Here is a 22,588-nt window from a genome sequence, read left to right as displayed (position 1 = left end):
TTGGCTCCTGGTATGGCTGACCCGGGCTTGCAACTACGGCCCATCAGTGGTTTCAGGGAAATTCTAGACTTGTAGAAGGATAAAGGTACTATGTCATTATGTCAAGAACTCATTGTAAAACACAGTGTTCCTAGAAAATGCTTTTTTAAATACTTACAAAAAAGGAACTTTATAATGGCTGCCCGCAATCAAAAACATTACGGAAGCCCCTTTGTCCATTTTAGAAAACATCCTGTCAACCAATTGCAACAGTGAGGGTAGAATCTCAGTTTTATATGCTATGCTAACATCTAACTCAACCAAATCTTCTGAGCACAAACTAAACTCGTGGAAGGAAGATATTCAAGAGGACATAACACTGGAGGATTGGAGTAGTATTTGTATTAAGGCTCCGAAACAGACCGTGAATACCAGTCTTAAATTACTACAATATAATTGGCTAATGTGAACATATGTTACCCCAGCAAAGTTACATAAGTTTAAAAGGGTAAACCCAGATTTATGCTACAAGTCTAATCACTCCAAAGGGACTCTGTTTCATTGTTTGTGGGACTGTAAGACAATTAAAGACGTTTAGAAAGTGGTAGCACAAATGGTATTTCAAATAGTGTCTGTTAATCTGCCTCTCTGTCCCAAAGTATTTATCTTGGGGTTATACCTATCTGATTCTAACTTAAAAAAGAGATGAAAGTACTTATAGATATGTGCCTACTGCAAGCCAAACGGTTGATTTCCCTTGCTTAGAAAGATGGGAATAGGCCTCGCATTGGTTGGTGGCTTAGGGAAATGTCTTCTTGCCTAACAATGGAAATAATGACATATATGCTTACGCATAGACAAGAACCTTTCAAACAGGTTGTGGGCCCATTCTTGGACTTTGTTGAACAAAAGGATGTGGGTGATATACTCGCAAATGAGGGGATTTCTGTTCTGACATTTTTTGATTGGGTATATGCTCCAGATATGTCCTACAAGTAGGGATCAGACCAAGGAGACTTTGTCTGTATTTACTCTATATAATTTGTTTATACATTTTTATTTTAGTCAGCTGCTGGGATGGCTGTCTGTAGTTGGGTTTTTGTTTCTATTGTTTTTAAGGATTTGTCTACATTTATGTATGTCTTGGTTCAAATGAAACTCAATAAACATGGTAAACAAGGACACTACAGGACACCGCTAGTTTGACCTTTTTGACATGGTGCAGTGTGCTGCTACCAGTGCTGGCACTACAGGAATTTCAACTTCCTCTTTCGTGCTTCATGAAGCCTCTTGACACGCAGTATATAAACACAACACAGTGTGTTTGTGTCTGTGGGAGTGGCTGCACGTGTTGCTGTTTTGTGTCATTTGATTTTGCCGATGCCTCCTTAAATGGCCGCTCAGGCGTGTATAGCGCCGTCAACGAGACAACCGCTAATGTTGTTCTCTTCAGGTTTATTCATCCTGAAGAGCGCTGGAGTGTGTTTTTTGTGTGTTCATATCTCTTCGCCTCTCTCGGAGAAAGGCGTCCTTGCTCTCCTGCAGGCCCTGAATGCAGTCATTAGGATGCACAGGCGCTCCCGGTGTGACGGGCCCTCTCCTGGAGGGGATCAGCTCGCAAAGCACCGCCGCTCGCCTGTTTTTATTAACAATTGTCTAAAATCGCTGCAATTAGCCCGAAGCTACAAGGAGATGGAGAGCAGGAAGAGATGGAGAGGGAGGAGGGAGGGATGAAGGGCTACAAGCTCAGATTCAGTGAACCTTTCCAACGTCAGCTCCTCTTTCACATGGAAAATTCAAGAGGGCCTTTGTGTTCATTAAGTATTAGCCTTGGAAGTTAAAAAGATCCATTGTGTATTTTTAATCAGTCATATAGGGAATCTTTGAACTGACCCCCCGCCCGGGGCTACAAGCACAGTTACCTCCGCCAAGTCTTCAACAGTGTTGGAAAGAGACGCCCCTCACCAATGTAGGTGTTGTCTTCATGAAGATGGAAAAACACAGAAAGAGACCGAGAGTTTTTACCACTGGGGATGTGTAACAAAGTATGTTTACTCTAATTAACTATTTACTTAAGTAAAAATGTTGAGGTACTTCTACTGTAGTTGAGTTTTCTCTATTCATGCCACTTTCTGCTTCTACTTGGCTATATTTCAAATACAATGTTTTATGAAACATTAAACTACCCGACAATATATAACCTCACAAGTCCAGCTGAACGGTCAGACTCTTAAAAACAGAACTTGATTGACAGAACGGTTCTGATTGTTTCCAGTTTCTAAAATGTGAGGATTTTAACTTTTAGTACTTTTCCTGATTATACTTGCATACTTTTATTTAAGTCCTGCATCAAAGGACTTGTACTTGTAACAAAGTATTTTTATATTGTGGTATTAGTACTTTTACTTAAGTACAGGATCTGAATAGTTCTTCTACCACTGGTTTCTACCATATGATACACTGAGCCTGACTCAATGTTTTCCTCTGCGCTGCTAACAGAATGCGGAGTGTTAAACATTTAACTCGGTGTGTGTGTGTGTGTGTGTGTGTGTGAGTTTGTTTGTTTGTGTGTTTGTGTTTAAGAGTGTGCTCTCTTAAGTGCAGAAATACATGTCAAAAGGTAATTCAGTTTTTCCCTTTTTTAAATCAGCCAATGGGGTAAGAACATTGTTTTCTAATGGATTCCATATGATGTTTTGCCCTTTTATCAAGATAAAAAAACATTTGTACTTGTTCTGTAAGAATGCAACTTGACTCGACAGATTCAGATGTGTTTTGCTAGTAGTGGCTAATATACATAGCCTTGAGATGTTGGCCTCAAGCAGAGATGAGGAGCAGACTACAGTGGTCCGGGGAGCTCACTCCTTTCTAACCCCAGCTTTTTCCATTTTCAGACCAGTAGTCTTCAGACCCTGCTGCACCACTTAAGATGCTGACTCAAGTGATATCACTTGAGGACATTTATCAGACTTCACAGGGCCTCAAAGGGCTTTATACAACTTCTGTTGAACGTGCAGTAGCACTCCCCAACACACGGAAACAGATTTTGATGTGTAAAATAGGAGTTTCCCCTTTAACAAGTCATGTGGAATTCACTTTGATGTTTTAATGCCTTCATGCTGGCAATAGTCGCAGGCAGAGGCATTATGTTTTGGGGTATTCAGTCTGTCCATCCGGCCCATTCTCACCTCACATAACTCAACAATTCCTATGCAAATTATAACATTTTACACAAATGTCTAACAGGTTATATGATAAAGTGGTTAACTTCACAGTGTCATAAATAATGTTCGGTGGCATTATTCAATGCTATACCCAGGAGACATTTGGTCAGATCACGCTCAGTAAACGTAATAACTTTTTTTTTGCCATATTTATTGCTATTGATTGATTTCAATATCGATGGATCCAACACCAAAGATTCTATTGTACCTTAAAATAATGTCTCCAAAATTGTTTCAGTGCTTCATTAATTTGTTGTAATGAGACATAGGAATATTGGTAACAATTCCCCTCCCAACCTGTAGGGGGAACAAAGAGGAGCAGTACTTTGGTGCCTACAGTAAAGGTGCTGGTTGACAAGTAGCTAATGCTAATGTAATTCTTGGTGGCTAACATAATATTACGACACCCTCCAACACACTCATTTATTTTTAGTCTCATTGTTTTGACCACAGTTAACAACTCTGACCTAATCCACAAATTCATCAGTAACAATAACTGTATAGACAGAAGACCAAAAGGTCTAATACTAATGTAAAATGTGCTAGCAGTGGATCTCTCCAGAAGGATAACTCTGGGAGTTGAAGGGGTGTGTTGCGATTCTGCCTTCTCCCACCGTGACACAGGTTCATGGAGCTGAGTGTTGTGATTTTGCTTTTATTTGGCATATTGTTACAGCCCTAGTCATGACATACAGAAAAAAATACAATAATATCTGCTTACAAAGCTAAAAAATAAGTGTGACAGTATTGTAAAAGTAAAATAGTTAGTTCCTTCAAATTCTTGATAACATATTATGAGTCTGGACAGATATGGACATAAACTGCAACTTTACTGATAGGTGGAGACATACAAACGCAAGGCAATTCTAGTGTTAAAGTCAAAAGTCCAATAGGGTGAAAAATTATCTGTTTTTTCAAATACTTCTCTTGACAGCTCTAGTGATCTTCTGCCCTTCTTTTATGTTTTTCCTTGAATTGTCCTGCCATTGGAAAATGACCATGAAGCTATCTTGCTACCTCATTCACTGAGTCTGAACCAGAGCTTAAGTAACAAACACATCTTTGTAGTGTAGACTTGAGGTTATAAACATGCTGCTTTAAATATGTCCACTGTTGGAACACACACAGCGACAATTAAGCAAAAACCCGTTGGCCACGGGCTGTGGGTGAATTGAGTCAAATGGGTCCCTCCCACAGCGAGGTTAAACTTCCACTCCAGAGGGGACGGAGCAGTAGAGTTGAGTTTTCTCCCTGAAGGAGAGAAAGAGCGACCAAAAGAGAGGATAATGATGTTTGATTCAAGTATTCTGTCTTGTTTGATGCCTCCTTGATTGAATATTGTAGGGTAAAGTAGGGTGTGTGTGTGTGTGTGTGTGTGTGTGTGTGTGTGTGTGTGTGTGAAAGAGAGAGAGAGAGAAATGTTCAAGTGTAATGTGATACAGGTATTTTTTAACCAACACTGTTCCATCACAGACTATATACATCCTTATTGTCTAATACTAGTAGGTGTTATTTTCCAGTCCTTTCTGTGGCCTTCATCCCCCCCTCCTCCTTATGTGTTGTCATGTAGCACCACCCACAGGTCATCAGGAGGGTGACAGGCTGGTGTGCTGCAGCTCTCCGTCAGGGAAGAAAGACACACGGGTCTGACTGAAGCCGCAGCAGTAGCTACGGTTGTCTGTTGAAAATCAACTGTGTAGGCTAAAGAAAAAAGGCAGAAACATCGTCAGTCACGAACAGCGTCATGGTTCCTTCTTGTGGGACGGGGATAGAAAGTGCAGCGTACACCAGAGAACCTAACTCTCTCTCTCAGATTGAGTCTTTGTTCAGGCCGTACTGAATTATTCACCCCTGTGTTTAGAAGGTGGCTCGGGGGAATTTTGACATCAGCTCTTCGGAGCCCCCATTTGAGTCTTTCTGGCCTACAAAAACTTGGCGTCCTTTCATAAAGTGTAGTGTATACAGACAATCGTAAATAAAGAGTTATCAGGGGAGAAAAGTTTTCATAAAACGCATTGTTGAAAGAGTGCTTTTAAATGCAGTGGAGGCTTGTTTTAGCCTTGATCTTTTTCTCACATTGTGCTTCCCTGTGAGACTGCATGCAGAGAAGTAGTAGCAATCCCCCCCCCAAGCTTCCTTTTACTTTTATGATTATACCCAGCTTCGCATGTTATCTCTGCCTCACTAATCTTCGTCTTTTGGATTGAAAATAAGTCCTGTATTGTTCTTATTTGCATTCACTATGCTTCTCCATAATTTATAATACAAATACCTTTACACTGGTTGAAACTGCTGTCTGAGAGTGTTTTCACTTTGTTAGGGAACAGCTGTTTGTAGACACAAGCTAAGGGGGTGTTTTCGTGAACCGACTCGATTCTGTTGAAATTGTAGTTTTTCACTAAAAGCAGTTTTGGGAATGAGACATCTGCAGGTGCATAAGACCATCAGGAATCATTTATTATGGCATAATATGTCAATGCCTTGGCAGAGTTTGATGTTGTTCTCGGCAGACCCTCCTCACCATTGTGACTGGGCGGGGCAGTCGCTGATGTTTGAGGTTTGTTTCGGGCCGTGGTTGTATGTTATGTCTTTCTCAGAGTGTGATAGAAGCTTATCTGAGAAACGTGGATTAGCTTACAAGGTTACATCAGTGTTATCGTGGAGGCAGGTTCGCCTGCGGTAAAGCAGAGCAGGTCATAAGTCAGCCTGAAAAACATTGGTTGACCCAAACTAAATTCCATGCTCTTATCAGTGATACACTGAAAACACTGCTCACATCTATTTCCAAACAGCAAGTATCTTTGCTCTGAAGTTACACTTCATCTTATCCGCCGGCATGATGGGCAAGGTCTTATGATACAGGTTTCCGCCCTTTTCATTGCTCATTAGTCGTAATTATGTGAGAGCTGTTTTTGGCAGTATAATTGATTGGGGCTGAGGAACATGTGTGCTGTAGCCAGCGCTAGCAAATCTGCACTGATGAGGTTCCTGGGTTGTTTATGTAGTGCTCATGCCATCGACAGCCAATGTGGTTAGAAGCCATTTCATACAAAAGCTGTCACATTGGAAGGGCACAGACATGCAAAGAATAACTCCCTCATTACTTCCTTCAGTATTACTTTGACTGGACCTCAGTGGATACTTACGCTGTTTATATAAAGTCTTCATCTCATATGGCCTATTTGAAATGATTACACTAGTTAAATTTTAGAAATTGCCTGTAGTTTCTAGTGATAAACCTTTAGGCTGAGTACCCAATTTTCCACAGTAAACTCAGAAAGCCACAGGCAGACTTCCAACTCCTACAGCGCCTGCCTTTTAAATTGAGTTTTATTCATTTTTTGTGTACTTTTCACCTAAATTGCCACACTGAGGGTTACAGAAATAATTTTTAGTTTCCTCAGGGGGACAAAAAAAAACAGACTCCCATTTTTTCTTCTTTTTTAGCTGCAGCGCAAACAGGCGTGAGCACAAAAGGGAGACAAACAGCTCAGTATCAGCCGTGATTTCCTGAATAGCACAGTGGGAGCGCGGGAAGTTGGGGTGCATGCAGAAGATCGGCGTTGCCCTGAAACAGCAGCCATGCTGTGAGGGAGATGGCTTTTCTCTGCGTCAGTCCGACTGTGAGACACGGGTCTGCAAATGAAACAGGGGGAGGAGGGATGCAGCCTTTACACATTCAAGGCCCCTGTTGCCTTACTGGGCATGTCTGCAGCTGCGATGAGGCAGAGGGGAAAAACAGCAATGGATAAGCAGAACTGCAGATAATTCTGTTGAAAATACAGTGGTGCTATTTCCTGCTGTTTGTGAATTCGTCAGGCCCCATGCTGTGCCTCTAGTGATTTCTAAATGTATGCAGCTCATCTAATGTACATGTGTATACAATCTGTGTTGGGTTATAGATGGCTATGCAGACAGATTGTTTGCTCTGGGTTCTCTATGGTCATTGGCTCATTGTTTTCCACATAAGCTTTATTGAGTTCCCAATTATAATGCTGGTCCACCTGTCTTGGGCTCACCTCTGCTGCTGTATTGACCTTGCATTTCTGCTGTTGTGTATTCAGGTCCTGCAAGCCTGTTAGGCAAGCAGGCAGACAGTGAGGCAGACGGACTCCTTCCTTCAGTCCGGCTTCTGCAAGACCCTGTTTAACAGGCATTAGGCTTCCACGCTTAACACTTGGGAGGGGAGAGCGAACTTAGCTTTTAGCTCTCATTGCAGCTGACATAGTATCAGGCACCCAGACAAGGCTGGACTGCTGCTGCTGTATTGGCCCTCCCTGGATTGGGGTTTCCTCAGTCTGACACTAATGTTCAACAAAAGAGGTTCTTTTGGGATTTAATGGAATGGGTAGAAAAAAGCTGCATGCTGTACATGGACAGCCGTCTGCTGCTGCTGTTTTCCCAGAGCTCGCCTGGCTGTCTGAACAACAGAAGACGAGGCACAGAGGAGGCACTTGCAGTAGGTGGAGCTCTTGAGTTGGATGTTGGAGCTCGATGATTCACCTGCTCGTGAAGGACACGACACAGCTGTGTGTGTGTCTGCGTGTGTGCACACAAATCCTTTTTAGATAGCATTTATGCAAAATGCAAAGATAGCACATAAAAGAGATTTACAAGTCCTCTGTATACACTCACATGCCCAGTCATATAAACACATTTTCATGGTAGAGCTAATTGACAGCTCTTGATGTGCTGTACAACACTGCCAACTGTTCCTGTTTACAATGGACCCGTTAGAAATTGTAATGGGACTCTTATGTTTTTCAACTAGTAATAATTCACCGCGTCCTGACACCTCTGTGCACTGGAATAAACGTCTCCCCCACAATTTGTCGCTGCTCGGCCTGTTTTTCCTCCCCCTTCTGCTCTCCCTCCTCCTCCTTCTTGCTCTCTTTTCCCCTTGCGCCATCTTCTCCCTGCAATCTACCGCAGGCCCTCCATCTCTCCGGCCTGTCAGCGTGCTTTTTCATTTGGCTTGTTGCTACAGGGGGCTCGACGCTGGCAGATTACAACTCGGCAGCCAGTCATTTTCGATTTATCAGAGCCCCCCCCCCCCCCCCCCCCCCCCCCCCCCCCCCCCCCCCCCCCCCCCCCCCCCCCCCCCCCCCCCCCCCCCCCCCCCCCCCCCCCCCCCCCCCCCCCCCCCCTCCTCCATCAGCCTGCCACACTCACCACCCTAGCCAGCATCAATCCAGACGCGTCCCACCCTTCTGTACCCTCCCACCTTCCATATCTCTTCTTTCGATCAGCGCAGAAGATTTTGCTTGCAAGCCCTGAGACAAAAAAGAAATATTGTGGCAGTGGAAGCATTTAAGTTAGAGAGGCAGCTAGAGCTGTATTATTACTTAGGCCTCTGTCACTGGTGATGACCCGGGAGAGAGGAGAATATCGATCGCGTGTCACTCAAGGCATTCAGCAGATTGCGTTGACAAAGCTTGTCGGGCCCTTTAATAGCAAGGTTAGCAGCCTTGGTTGGGACCCAGGAGAAAACTCTAACTGTGCCCTATTTCATGGTGGCTTTTAACCATTCCCTGGGTTCAGAGAGTGGATTGATAACAGTAAGGAAGTAATTTTACTCTCATAATTGCCTTCCTTTGGTTGACATTTGTGGCCCTCAGTGCCTGTAAAAGTGCCTTTCCAAGAACAGGAGAAAGAGGGCCTGCATTGTCTGGCTGCTTTTTGTGACAGCAAATAGCTTCACATGAACAAAGATGTGGTAGACTTAACAAAATACGTTGAATGAAAAGAGAAAAAAAGGGGTGTACAAGTGTGATTTATGAGTTGAAGGAAGTCCATTACTCGCTACAGGAAGCCCAGACCAAAACACAAACAGAGTAAGGGCACGGCTTGCAAAGAGGGTCATGGAGCAATTCTTTTGCCCTGCCAAGACTGCAGATAGCTGCTGAAAACACTACTTGTCAGAGGAGGAAAAAACTGACAAGATTTTAATCTCGCTTTAATGTTCAACATAAATAAGAGCACTAAACCACCTAAATAGTCTCTCTTTAAACCAAGTGATGTGGAACTAGGCTGAAATGTAACAGGTCCCCTGTGTGTTGTAATGTGCCTTACACACATGTGGGGAAGCTATTTCTATAAGCAGCGTCGTTACTGCTGGATGCTGTCAGGGCGAGCGTGGCACGGAGCTATTCTCAGTACAGTGTAGGCCTGAATCATAGCGCTGGAACACATCTGACTTCCTTTAGTTCCACAGTAAAGCTGTGAGATTGGATAAAGAAGAAAAGAAATCAGTGTTTATTTAACACAGTTGAAGTTATGAAAAGTTTAATAAAAAATAGTAAGATGACAATGTTCCATCTTGTGTAAAACTGTCATTCATTAAAACTAGTGTTCCAAGTACGTGCCCTAGTTATAGCTGCTGCACCGAGGCTGTTAAAGTAGCTTCAACTTTCCACAGTTATTCAAAGATTATGTTTTTAAGTGTCGTAGGTAAAATAGTTTTCCAGCTTAATAAGAGATTTGTCTCATAATAATGAGATGTCCTTTTTTTAAGGCCTAAAGTGTGAATGTACCCATAGTGGCCAGCTTGGTTAGTTTGGTTTGAAGATGGGGAGGAAAGTCTCCACCAGTAGTAAAGTTAATGGTCAAGGGCGGCTGTGGCTCAGTGGCAGAGCGGTTGAACCTGTAACAATTTTATCTTTCTGCCAACAGAAATATATTTTTTTGACTAATTCCTTAACAACACAATCACATTTAAAAAGACCTGAACCTGAACCTGAAAAGTAAATTATTTACAGAGAATATAATTTAATTTAGTGGCCAACATCAGTTTTATTTTCAGATGTAACATTGTGGGCTTTGGGTATAATGAAACTATTTCACTCTTTCCCACCTGTGTTTGGCCCGTTCATAATAACCGTATTCCCGACATGACGTGAAGGCATCACTGGGACAATGCAGAGAGTTCAGAGACTGCTGAGGACAGACGAGCCCTTTATGGCCAGCTGCATTTTAATGACCAGATGAAAGGAAGTCAAGTACACCGTCAGTCTGGTTCCAATAAAATGTTAATGAACAATATTCTGCCACCATCATGGCTTTATGTACCACCTTGCATCAAAAAAGTACAGTTGTTATTGTATTATATGTGAGTCGCAGTTTGTCTCTGCAGTCCTGATTATTTCAATTACAAGCATGTTGTTTGGCTGTAGTTTTGTTGTCATTGGCTTTATGCTGTGTTCCATTACCAGTCTGTTAGAGCCGCCAGAGCAGATGTTTTCTAGCATACTCATCACAAAGCAGGCAAACTCAGGCTGCTTTTAATATGTTGGGAACGTAGCACTGTCTTGTTTTAGGACTTGATAACGGACACTATGAATTTCAGGAAGGTGGCTAAATGAGGACGTTTACAGCAGGGATTAGTGATAACAGCCCTGGCCCCGGGTGGACACCCTGGGTCAACCAAATAGTAAATGTATATCTTGCTATCAGATTTTACAGCCCCTCTAATCCCCTGAATAGCGGTGCAGATGGAGCCAAATGCAGGTAAGGTGAGACGCTATCATTCTAGTTGGTTTACACCAGCACAGTGCCGCCGGGTAACTCAATAGAAATATCCACCCACTGACCAGAGATCAGCTTAGAACCTGCACTTCCATCACCGGGTTATTAACCACTAATTGGATGAGTACCCATTGCAGTAATGCAAACAGTTGATCCCAGAAAGATTGAAGTTATGAGCATTGGTATTCACAGGAAAGGTGACTGGTACGAGTGAATGATGTTTCCCAAAATGAACAGAGAGGATTATTGGCGCATGTAACCTTTAAATGTTAACATACGTACATTAGTCAGTTAGTGCAGCATGTGTCTGATTTGCTATAATTGGCAACAATGTGTGTGATATGCAATCCCAGTCATTCTTGTGGATGTAAATTCATTTAAATCACATGTTTATGGAGTTGCCTTTTCTCTTAAGGATTTGAGTGGAATGTCTTTTAATTAATCTCAGTTAGTTGACATGTTTTCTAGCTTTATTTACTGCATTACTTTCCAGCCAGTAGTGCTTCCACGTCTCAGGGTTAGCATAATGACATAGCTTTGGCTTATGTAGGCTGTCTCTCTTAAATAGCCACAGCGGGGCTACAGTGCTCTGCCATTTTACACAGGATTTTGTATCATATCCCTCCTTCTGAAAGGCTCTGGCTATGCATTTTCCCTTTTTTCTGCAGCCGAGTGTTTCATACCGAGCACTCTGCTGATATTCCTGTAACATAAAAAAGCCCTCTTTCCTTAAACTAGAAGCGTTTGTCTATCATATTACCACCACACATGAGCCACACACAAGGCTTGACCCAGTGTTAAGTGTCTGCGCTAAATTTCATTGCCTCCATCTACCGGAAGGCTTGCCAATATACTGGCAGTGAATTCCTGGAGGAAAATAAATGGCAATAAAAAAGAGAAATGATAGCCCCTGCAAGCCGATAGGAGAGGGCTCTTTTTTCCATACCTCTCTTTATTGAGGCTGCCCAGCTCGGGGAGCTGCGATTTGGCACACTAACTGTGGCTTTAGTTGGATGGGTCCCTGAAAGCCAATATTGAAGTAACAACTCAGTAGCACAGATTGAAGAGCTGGGGAATCATGTAATTAATTGCACGCAAATGTCTTTGATGAGTAGTTATTTGGGGATGAGCGCTCAACCGGTTAGCTAGGGGTCTTTTTGACCTCCCCCCAGCCACAGCACCCTCCTCCCTCTGTTTCCCAATGCATTCTGGGAATGAATCGTGTAACGGTATTGTCTTGGTCTGCTTTTTGCCCGCTGTACGTGGGGAACGTTAGAGCTCAGGAAATTGGAGGTGCGTAAAGTGGGAAGGAAGGTTATTTTACTGCCACGCGGGGCTACTATAACAAGATGTTCAGATATGATCTGAGAGAGTAGAGGTCTCCCGCTGCTCTTATATCCCCCCCCTCCCACACCACTGCACACTATTTCTCCACCTGCTCAGTTCATTATTAAATCTGGGAATTGTCCCCATAACTCAATCCACCAGACTACAGCATTATATGACCATTTGTGAGAAGGGAGAAGGGTGATTGCGACGCAGGGCAGAGGATGGATGTTAAAAGCATATTGATTTGTCTGTAATGTCGTCATAGATCAGAGATTTATGGCAATATATAAATGCAGCCACAAGCTCTAGTAGCCTCCAGCCTGCGGTGGAGGAAATGGAGTCCTTAGGATGACTGATGAGATCAAGAAAGTGCCCCCCCCCCCAAGCCTCAATTTCCCACTCCTCCTCTCAGGATGCTCTCACCCTGCGGCGGTTGTGACTAGTCCTTCATGGCTCCATACTTTTGCTTTGGCTTCACGTTCCAGTACCGAGTCTAGGAACGTCTCCCTGGCCTGAGGTTGGTCGGAGTAGGTGCATTCTGATCCCTCCGCCGCTAGAAAACCATGTTTGACAAGGTGGCCAGAGATCACCGCCACTCAATGATGCTAGAAGATTGAAAGGAAATGGAGCTTCTCCATGGTTACATACCTAGCTACAAATACAGACTGCTCCGCTGGCTGACTGCGAGTGACATCTTGTCCACAGGCAAGCAGCAGGTTTAAGGATAAACATCCCTAGTATTGGTAAGATGTCATTTTGTCACAATGATGTGAAAACACACAACACCCTAACTTTAACAAACATAAAAAGGTTATTCTCACACTGTATGATGACCGTGACTTCTTTGCCACACAAAGAGCTAACGGTAAACAAATCTGGGGCAATGGAAGCCAAGTGCTGATGCTCAATGACAGGCTGTGAGCGAGGGTGGCAGAGGGGGTTATGGGTGATGACAGGGCAAGGCGGGGCTCCTGTCTGTGGCAGTTAAAGCAGCTGGGCCTCAGAGCCAAGCACTGGGTCAGAGCCTGGCCACGCTGGCGGGCTCGCCCAAGCAGCCGCTGTCAGAAAGATGACATAGGGTGTGTGGTCGCACCCCTCACGTCCCCTGACCAACCCTCAGCTCCTCTTTTTACATACGGGTCAAAATAAAGCCGGCTGCGTTAAACAGGCCCGGCCCTTTCCAAATGCTGCTGTCAGCCAGCCCACGGTGATTTTACGAGACGGGCTCACTGTGAGGCTGATGTGATGTAGAGGCTGGTATAGAAATAATTATGCTTCGATGCTTAATGTGGTCTAATGTTTGGCAATGGCGTCTCCTAAGGATATACGAAAGAGCCTGTATAAAATCTAAAGAAATTCTTCAAATTGTTCATTTTAACTGCTGAGTCGGAAAGCTCCCCAGCACTTTAATAGCCCTGGTATATAGACCTCTGAAGGTAGCATAAAGGAGATATTCAAAGTGTAGTCAGTGGAAACCAAGGGGATTTGACAGTGCCGCAGGAAATAGACAATTTATTATCCACGAGCCTAGGTAGTGGATTATCTATAAAACTTTCATGGCCCTCCCTTAGTGGCAAGCAGCCATAAAACTTCCCAAATGAGGGACTTGTTAATTTACTTGTTAAAGCAAATTAAAAATGTATAAGTGCTTTTAGGTAAATGAGATCCTCTTTCATTGCTGCCCTTGTGGGATTCTCTCTGGCAGATCCTAAGAGGACAGGTTAGCTGTTCGCAAAGCCACAAAAGAACAATAAAAGCTGTTAAATTGTTCCAGTTTTTATTACTGCCGAGCTCCGCAGCTGCTCTTGTGCGTAACTAAGGGAAACCAGGAGCTGATGGCTATCCCACTGAGGCCGGTACAGAAAACTGAGCCCACTTCTCTCTCTGTCTTTTTTTTCGTTCTTTTTGTGAGATGAGGGATGGGGGCTGGGGGTGGAGTTGCTGGGGCCGGCCGGTTGTGTATGTCTCTGTTTAAAAAGGCCTTTGTGGTTAGAAATGTTAGCAGGCCTACTTTTGTACTTGATTGCATGGAGTCTGTAGTGCGGCCCTTGAGAATAGGTCAACACACTTGTAAAATTCCGCTATGGCAACGGTGAGCACTCTTCAGTAAGTGAGAAAATAATTGACTCCACATGTTCAAGACAATGTTGTAATAACTTTTTGAGCGTACTTTTTTAGGGGAACAGTGTTAAATGAGATATTTCATAAGTCTTCACTGCACTCTGATCTGGGAACGTCCTGTGGTGTGCAACGTGAATTCTGAATCCTGTTTTATTGCCACTAACAACAATACTGAAATGAAAACATTCCATATTGATTTAGTCTTTGTAATGACATGTTTTGCAGTATAAGACAGGCATCTTGTGCTTTGGTAGGTATTTACGAGGCATGCGTGACATTCAACAGCACCTTTGCTATTTCATTTGGCAGTTCAAATAATTCTGCTGTGAGGCTTTTCTGTAAAGACACTTGTTTATTTCAGCCAGACTTTCAATAGACATGTTGAAAAGCAAGGTCCTTCAGCTATTCCCTTTGAGCGTTAGGACTAATTGAAATCCCGGAGTGTATTATTGAATATACAGTAGGTTCTATTAGAAGAACCTAGATTTGGTCAAGGCCATCAAGAATTGGCAAGATACAATATTGGAAATCCATACTATGGTAGACCTTTGAAGAGGAAGTCATTTACAGCTCATTTGCTTCTCTTTTATCAATTCCATGGGTGTCAAACTCATTTTCACTTCCGGCCAAGTCAGCATTATGGTTGCCCTCAAAGGGCCAGTTGGAACTACAAAACTGTATAAAAGTAGTAATTCAGGCCACTCGCCCAAATGAAGTTCACTGTTTTCATGACTGTGTTCATTATGTCATCCTATTCCAGAAGATATTTCAATGAGAAGTTATCAAAGGATGTGGCAGTTCCTTTTTTACATTTTGTTATTTGCTAGTCCAACCAAGCCTGCTTTTTCTCCACACATCACAGGCCATCGGTAGTTAGCCCCACCAACTTCTCCCGGGGCGGTTTAGTTTTACTTACACACCTCTACGGAGCATTAAAAATGACCTTCCCCTTCCTTGTCCCGTGCTTTGCAACCACATCCAAGAGCTCCTCACTGACCGTGAAGTCTGCCTTTACGCCTCTTATAAAAATGGATAGTTGCGCTGTGTCCATGTTGTCTGTGCTTTCGTCAACAGCTTCTGAAAAAGCTTGGTAACTGTGTGTCTCATCGGCCAGCTTCGTCGTCAGGTTGCCTGCCAGTTCCTTAACTCGTCTGCAATGGGGTTTCTTCAAGCCTCTATCTGGTCGGGGCACACCTGCTCACATACCTTTTAGCATGTCCGCTTCAAAAATGCTACCTCATCTGGAAGTTCGGGCGGGCAGTCTGCCTTTTAATTCTTGGAATATTTGATGTTTTTCATGGAGGTTGGAGTTAGCATACATAGCTAAGTGTTTGGTGTCAAAATGCCATTATAAATTGCATTCCTTCATCACCAACACTCCCTCACAACACAGACCACATACTGTTTTTTGTCTTTGAAGCACAAACATGTATTAAATTGCCTTCCCTCTGCATCAATCTTTCTCTTTTTGGGCATTTTGGGATTATTTGAAGCTCTTTTTCAACTTCATCACTGGTTAAACGCTGATATGAATACACTGCAATCTAGCCGTCATTTCGCGGGTCACGAAATTGACGGGCATTGTGGGAGATGTTGTTTATGGTCAATGAACACTGTAAAGAAGCATATACTTACATTTAAATACAATCATGTGCCTTTCGCATGCACGGGCCACATAAAATGACAAGGCGGGCCGTATTCAGATAGTCAAGTCAGGTTTATTTAAATAGCACATTTCATTCATAGGCAGTAAATAGACAAAAATCATGCAGGACAAAAACCTACAAGATAACACATAAGATAAGGAGTTACTACATATATGGAAGCATTTCATATACGATAAAAACAAGGTTAAAAACGATAAAATAGTATTACACTTAAAATGGAATAAGCATGTATTATCAATAATATCAAAAAAGGAATAATAACGATAAAAATACTGATTCTATGATCAAACATTTCCCCGTTAACCACACAAACGTTTTACTAAACTAAAAGCTTGTGAGTAAAGATATGTTTTGTTTTAGTCTGCTTTTAAAAGAAGATACTATTCCTGTGGTAGGGAATCATGAGCTGACCTTCCCTTGATGGTGACCTACAGGATCTTCTCTGGCTGTTGACATGTTTTCTCTTCCACATAATATGGTTGTTTTTTCTGTCAAATGATTTGTCTTGTGTTGTCTTGAGCCACATCTCAAAATCTAAAGCTTATCAGAAAAAGCATATGTCTGAATTCATATTTCCTGGGGAATTTACAGGTCTGACTTATGACAAAAAGACAAAACACTAAGAGGATTTGTATTAAAATCTTTCCACTTGCTACTACATAAATGCACTAAATAACTGGTGGATGAGTCCAAGGGTTTAGTAATAGTACTACTGCAGTAATGTTTTAAATGCTGCCACTTGTAGCTATCAAGTAAAAACTCTTATCTCAACAGACAACACAACACTTCATCTGCTTTTCACTCAGTTGTGAGTATTTGTGAAAACCCAGACATTACGTATACTACTTACATTAAGGGTTTGACGATGTTCAGTTGTCAGCACTAAACTATCCAAATAAAGTATGGCAGGAACAGTTTGAATTGTTGCAAGCAACTTAAGTTCAAGGGTTTGTGATGTTTTTTTTCAAAAGAATGAGTTATAAGAAATGTTAAATAATTTGTCATACTTGTGGGATGAGCTGTTTCATGCCGAGTTTTGGGCTGCTTTCTTTTGAAGCCTCATGCCGACTGCTGATTGAAAACAGTTGTTGATTCTCTACTTCAGTAAATTCAGACTGGTAAGAGAGATGAGAAAAAACTCATCCCTTAACACAGAACCGATTGCAGGAAAACAAGACCTCACTGGGTGGAAATTGATGGTGGATTCTCTTACTAGTAGTTTAAATGTTTCATTAGATGCTAATGTCTCGCTGTGTCTTTAATTGTTGTGAAATTAGCCTCTGGAATATTCAAACCATCTGTCTGTCTTCCTGCAGGGCCAGTTCTTACCCAGGATCTGCTGATACAGTGAGGTCATTAAATAAATGCATCCGTGTGCCTCGACCTGCGTCTTAATTAATGTCTTTATGCTGTTGCATTAGTACGCACCAGTCTGTGGCATCTAGACACACACAAACGCACGCATGCATGCACACACGCACGCTAACACACAAACACACAAACACACATGTGTCTGATGTCCTTGCCTTAGATCTTGGCTGAATGCATTGGTTTTCATTACTGAAACTGAAGCTGGGTTTAAAAGGTTATAAAAAGATAGAGAATGACTTGTACGCTAGAACAAGTTGGAGTGATCAGATCAGCGTTGCTATAGCAGAGTTCACAGACTGCCCCCTCCTCCCTGCACCCACCCACATAGGCTTCTCGTTTAGATCTATTATCAGACAGCAGCCCATTCAATTTCAACTTCACTTTTTGATGTCACCGACCACTAGCATTGCCTCAGTTTGCTTAAGATATCCATTAATCACGCCATAAAAAGAAATGAATCCATCATCTGTACCTCAGAAAGGGAAGAGCGGAGGAAAAAAAAAACCTCTAAAGTAATTTAAGGGAGCTCAAGGGGAAATTAAAAGGAACAAGCTGTGGGACACGTTTTCAAATAGCTGTGTAATCAAGTCCCGAGCTATGTAATAGCCCTGAAAGATGAGTCGCTCTTTATTGGAATGTCTTTATTAGACATGTTCTTCAGACACAGATTTAAATTTGTGCAAGATTTTGGATTTCATGGAGTACTTTCCCACTGATAAGCCAGGATACAGACTGTGTGATAATGTGGTTTCACTACCGGCAGGGCTGTAGATCCGCCCCTGGTGCCTGATTATATTCTTTTTAGCTAACATAATGTATTTGAGTTTAGTTTTGGGCTGCTAAAATGGGAAGTAGGAGTCAGCGACAGCTTTCAGTAAGGTCCGCCTTTTTGTGTGTTTTCACATTCATAAATGCATGAGTGTGCTGCCGTGCGCTGCCAGTGTTGTTGGCAGGGACACAGGCTGGTTATTAAATATTATAGGTCAACATGTTTTGATGAAGGAGCCACAGACTCCTGTAAACAGCGTCCCTCGCCCTTTCTTCAAGAATCAGTTCATAGGCCAGGTTGGATGAGATATTATTCTCTTTTTATCTCCAAAAATATGTGAACTCCCCTCAGACAATCTGGCATTTACCAGAAAAAGTGCCCCTGGTTTTTGTGGGAATAAATCGTTTTGGATGTAATTAGTGCTATCTGAGCATGTGCCACAATTGGTTCTTGTGTGCTCTTGTCTCAGCATAGACAAGCACTGATGCACACATGTACACGCACGTGCACCCACGGAGTCAAACAGGCCCATCAGGCATTCCCAGTGCTCAAACTCTCTTATCATGTTCAGCACTCTGGCCAATCCACCCGCCTTCCACCCATCATGCAATTCTCCCAAGGAATAGGATTTCTTTCACACTGCTAATGGCTACAGAAAAGGGAACATTTTTATTTTAATTACCCGCTCAACTCAAGGGTTCTTTTTGTATTCCCACACCTTGTGCCCTTTCATTGCTGTAAATGATGGTGGACACAGGAAATGAGAATACGGAAGGAGAGGTTAAAAAACAACATACACTGTAGATCTGCTCTTTCCCTACAGAGCAGGAGAGGTAGGGGAAAGGAGAGTGCCATCATCTTCTAGTCCAAGTCCTTTGTGTGTGTAGCGCCGCGCTCTGCTTTTCCTATTAGTTGGCAGAGCAGCCAGTTACTGCACTGTCCCATAAAGCCATCTTTTTATGTGCTGTGAAATGAAACCTGCAGCGTTTGTCTGGTCTGGAAGGAGCAGCATGGGAGCTTCAGAGGACATCAATCACAGACTTGGGCAAGGAGTACAGACCCCACCTCCTTCAACTCGCTTCCACACTCCCAAGAGTCTTTTATTGTTCTACAGATTTTGAAGGGCCTCAGATGCTCGCGGATTGGCACGTCTTCCTCTTTATTCTTGTCATTTTGCTGCATCTTGAACAGAGTGTATAAAGGATGACACTTGCTGAGCTCCTGCTGTCTTGGCATGTGGTGTCTGCTTGGAAAGGATAGTGGCTCCATTTGAAGGTTCTGAAGAGGTCTTTGTCCCTGTTCTCTATTTCGTGGGCTGAGAGGAGTTTCATACTGCGAGATCAGATGGCGTCTGTCGTTGGCAAGCGGAGTGATGGCCGCTGAATAGGCTCAGAAACATGACAGATTTACAGAGACAGCGCCATAGCTCCTGCCAGTTCTCACATATTCATGAGGCGATTTCTGTGGAACACTTTCCCTAGCCAGCGATATCCTTGTAAAGCTCAAAACTGCAGTTTTAACAGTTTTGCTTCATGTTGTTAACCCTTGGTCTCCCTGTATGTTGTGTTTGGCAGCTGAAGCCGGGGCAGAACAACTGTAAGGACAGCGACAGCGAGAGTGTAAGCGGAGAGTCCAAGCCTTCCATCAGAAGCAGCTCCAGAGGCAGGCTGACAGATGTGAGTACATCAACATGCAAGATCACTGCCTGACAGCTCATACTTCACAGGACCTATTTCAACCGTAAAGCTCATTTAATGTTCAAATATCCTAAAATCATAACCAGTTCATGCTTTTATATTTAGTTTAACAATTACATAGGGTCAGCATTTCAAAGAAACAAAGACGACAAGATTGGACAGATTAATTAGAACAGAAAATATTTTATCTTCACATATGGATTTATAATTTATATGCTGCAGTCAGAGTCCTAAGCGCTTGGCAAAACTAGTATTACAGCAATACTTTAAGGTGCCCTGGGTGTTCTTGAAAACAAATGAAAGTTACTGCTTGTGTTGCGTCACCTGCATGCACATGTGCATTGGTACAAATGTTACATATTTCATTGCTTTAAAACAAATTATTTAAAAGTGATCATGCAATATTTCACATGAGGAAATAAAGAAAATTTACTATTTATCATCAAAATAATCTCCTTCAATTATTCATTAGTTCCATTGTTCGTGGCACATTTGCCTTAAGAAAAAACAGTGTCATGTGGATAGTAAGATATTTAGATACTAACATAATTCATGCTACTTTATGTCAACTTCCTACTTAATCATTACACGTAACATTACAAGCCTTTCAGAGCTGTTCTACACTTTAGAGCTAGAGAATCAGGTGGTATTCCAAAGCAGTGCATATTTTTTCAGCAATAAAGTAATAAATTGTACTCTAGTTTCATAATTTAAGGGTCAGCATGTACAATGTTTATGTGGCCTTGCACCTTCAGGAGGCCACAGACAAAAGGTAAGTTGTAAATGTGATGTAATCAATTCTTCGGGTGTTGAACCAATACAACTAACCCTCTACAGAGAACTTGTGTGCTATGCATTATATGTCTAAAGTGCACTCCTGGAGTACATCAGGTGAAGAGCACTATTTGCATCTTGTGTACACGTATGCGCGCATGCGCGCACACACACACACACACACAAACACACACACACACACACACACACACATTTTCTCTCTCTCACCCAGAGGCTCTTTATGACCAGGAGCTGAAGGCAAGCATTAACTGACAGAAGAAAGAGAGGCTATGTGTCCCCTCACCCTGTGACATATTCCAAGATGTAAACTGAGCAGGCTCGAGGGACCTTGCTGCCAGACACCCAGCCCTTGCTCTTTGATTTGTGTGGAGAATCCACAGTGAAGCAGTCAGATATCTGGCCATAATTAAAGCTGTCAGCGTGGAAGCATGGAAGCGAGCTAGTCTTTGAGAAAGACACGGCCGAACAACTGAGGCAAAACTGGTTCTGCTTGTAGCTTTACGATTCTTGACCGGGCATGAAATGAAATCAGTAATTTGATGTTGACAACAGAATTAAAATACTTGCTGATTTCTGTCTGACTGTACTGGGTTTGCTGTGTAGCAGTAAACCAAGGCAAATGTTGCTGAAATAATGAAGGTTTGACGTTTAACCTATGCATGGATGCTTCGCTGTCATACAGGATGTTAAAAGCCTCTAATTCTTTAAACGTAAGCCAAATACTACTACTACAACGTAGGTATAATGCAACAATGCATTATGAAAAACAGTATATTTTATTTATTGGTTAATGCTTAATTTGTGCGAACCGGGTTTCAGTTTTATCTAAATTTGATTACCATGGTCGAATAATTCAAGTGTTTGGTTCTTACCAAACATTGTAGAATAATGCAAGTCATGTATCAGCGTTTTATTGATTGAACTACTATCTGTGGTGCTGCAGAGCAGGTTTTGATAAAGGGGTTGCATTTGGTTGCTAAACTGAGCTTGATATTAATTGTTATCTTAAAGGGACATGCAAGAATTCATCCGTTTTCACGTGACTTTTCTGATGTTTTAAAGGTTTTTTGACGTTTCTTTACTCACTGTTTGAAATTACATGATCCCTTGTCTAAATTGGCAATGGTATAATCTGCTTTAGCGACATTAGCCAACCACTTCCCTCCATTTAGATTGCATCGCTTTGTTGATTTGGACTCTAAACACTTACATCATTTATGGTCTGCCCCTATCACTCTCCCCATCACTGTTGCTCATTTTAGTTTGAATACATATAGAAGGAACAGCAGACCTGGTTCCACCTGCTTTGGCTGGTGGACACCACACAGGAGACTGAAGATGTCTTCAGAAGAGCTGCTGGATGCTAAGCAGCATGAAGACTTTTTAGACCCCTGTGTCCCCTTAGATGGTCACAGTGTGTAAGGCGTCGTCTCCGGTCCCCACTAATGTCTGAACAAGTCCTCCAGCCAGGCTGGCAACCCACTTCACACATTGCAATTGGTGCAAGTGGTAGCTTTTGTAGCAGATGTCTGTTCCTCAAACTGAAAGGAGGGGTAACAGGAACATGGAGAGGGTATAAAAAGAAAAATTCAGTTTTGCTTGGCACTAATATTCTTTAGGTTTTGTTTTTTTCATAATTATAGAATACAGTTAGGCTACTGTTGTACTTGTTCCAGATAAAGGTAGATGTCTGTCCAGGTGATTTATGAAAGCCTATAGCCTTCTCGCTGGGATGGAGGTCAATGTGCTCATTCCATTCAAATGTTCAAAGTGTTGTGACTGTAACATTGTACAATACAACTAGACTGCTTGTGTGGTTCAACTGCACAGATGCTCCCTCACACTGCAAAAACAAAGAAAAGCAGCTAAATGTAAGTCAGTGGTTAGTACCAGGAAGCGCTTTGAGACAGAAGCTACCTTTGACCCAAACTGTTTGTCAGACCCAACAGTTTGCCAATGGCATTTGCTGTAGCATTCCCTTCTCCTCACGGAGCACCACGCTCCGATGAAGCAGATGAACTGAGTTTGCCGACCTGGCACTGGCTGGAAGGGAGAAAGAGGCCAGAGGAGGTCAGGCCTGGCTCGCCATCCCTCCTCACTCCGTCCTGCCAG

General features: G+C 42.6%; 1 protein-coding gene across 1 annotated transcript in view; it reads left to right on the top strand.

Moving 5' to 3' along the window:
- Nucleotides 1–22,588, top strand: part of auts2a (activator of transcription and developmental regulator AUTS2 a) — a 288,031-nt gene that overhangs the window by 106,469 nt on the left and 158,974 nt on the right. Inside the window, exon 4 of the mRNA XM_034890751.1 lies at nt 19,559–19,660. Within this exon, the coding sequence (XP_034746642.1) occupies nt 19,559–19,660 (102 nt within the window). The remainder of the gene's footprint in view (nt 1–19,558; nt 19,661–22,588) is intronic.

Source organism: Etheostoma cragini, chromosome 13 (assembly GCF_013103735.1).
Source record: "Etheostoma cragini isolate CJK2018 chromosome 13, CSU_Ecrag_1.0, whole genome shotgun sequence".
NCBI classification, from domain to species: domain Eukaryota; kingdom Metazoa; phylum Chordata; class Actinopteri; order Perciformes; family Percidae; genus Etheostoma; species Etheostoma cragini.
Note: the sequence above shows the minus strand (reverse complement) of the source record. Positions and strands in the feature narration are given on the sequence as shown.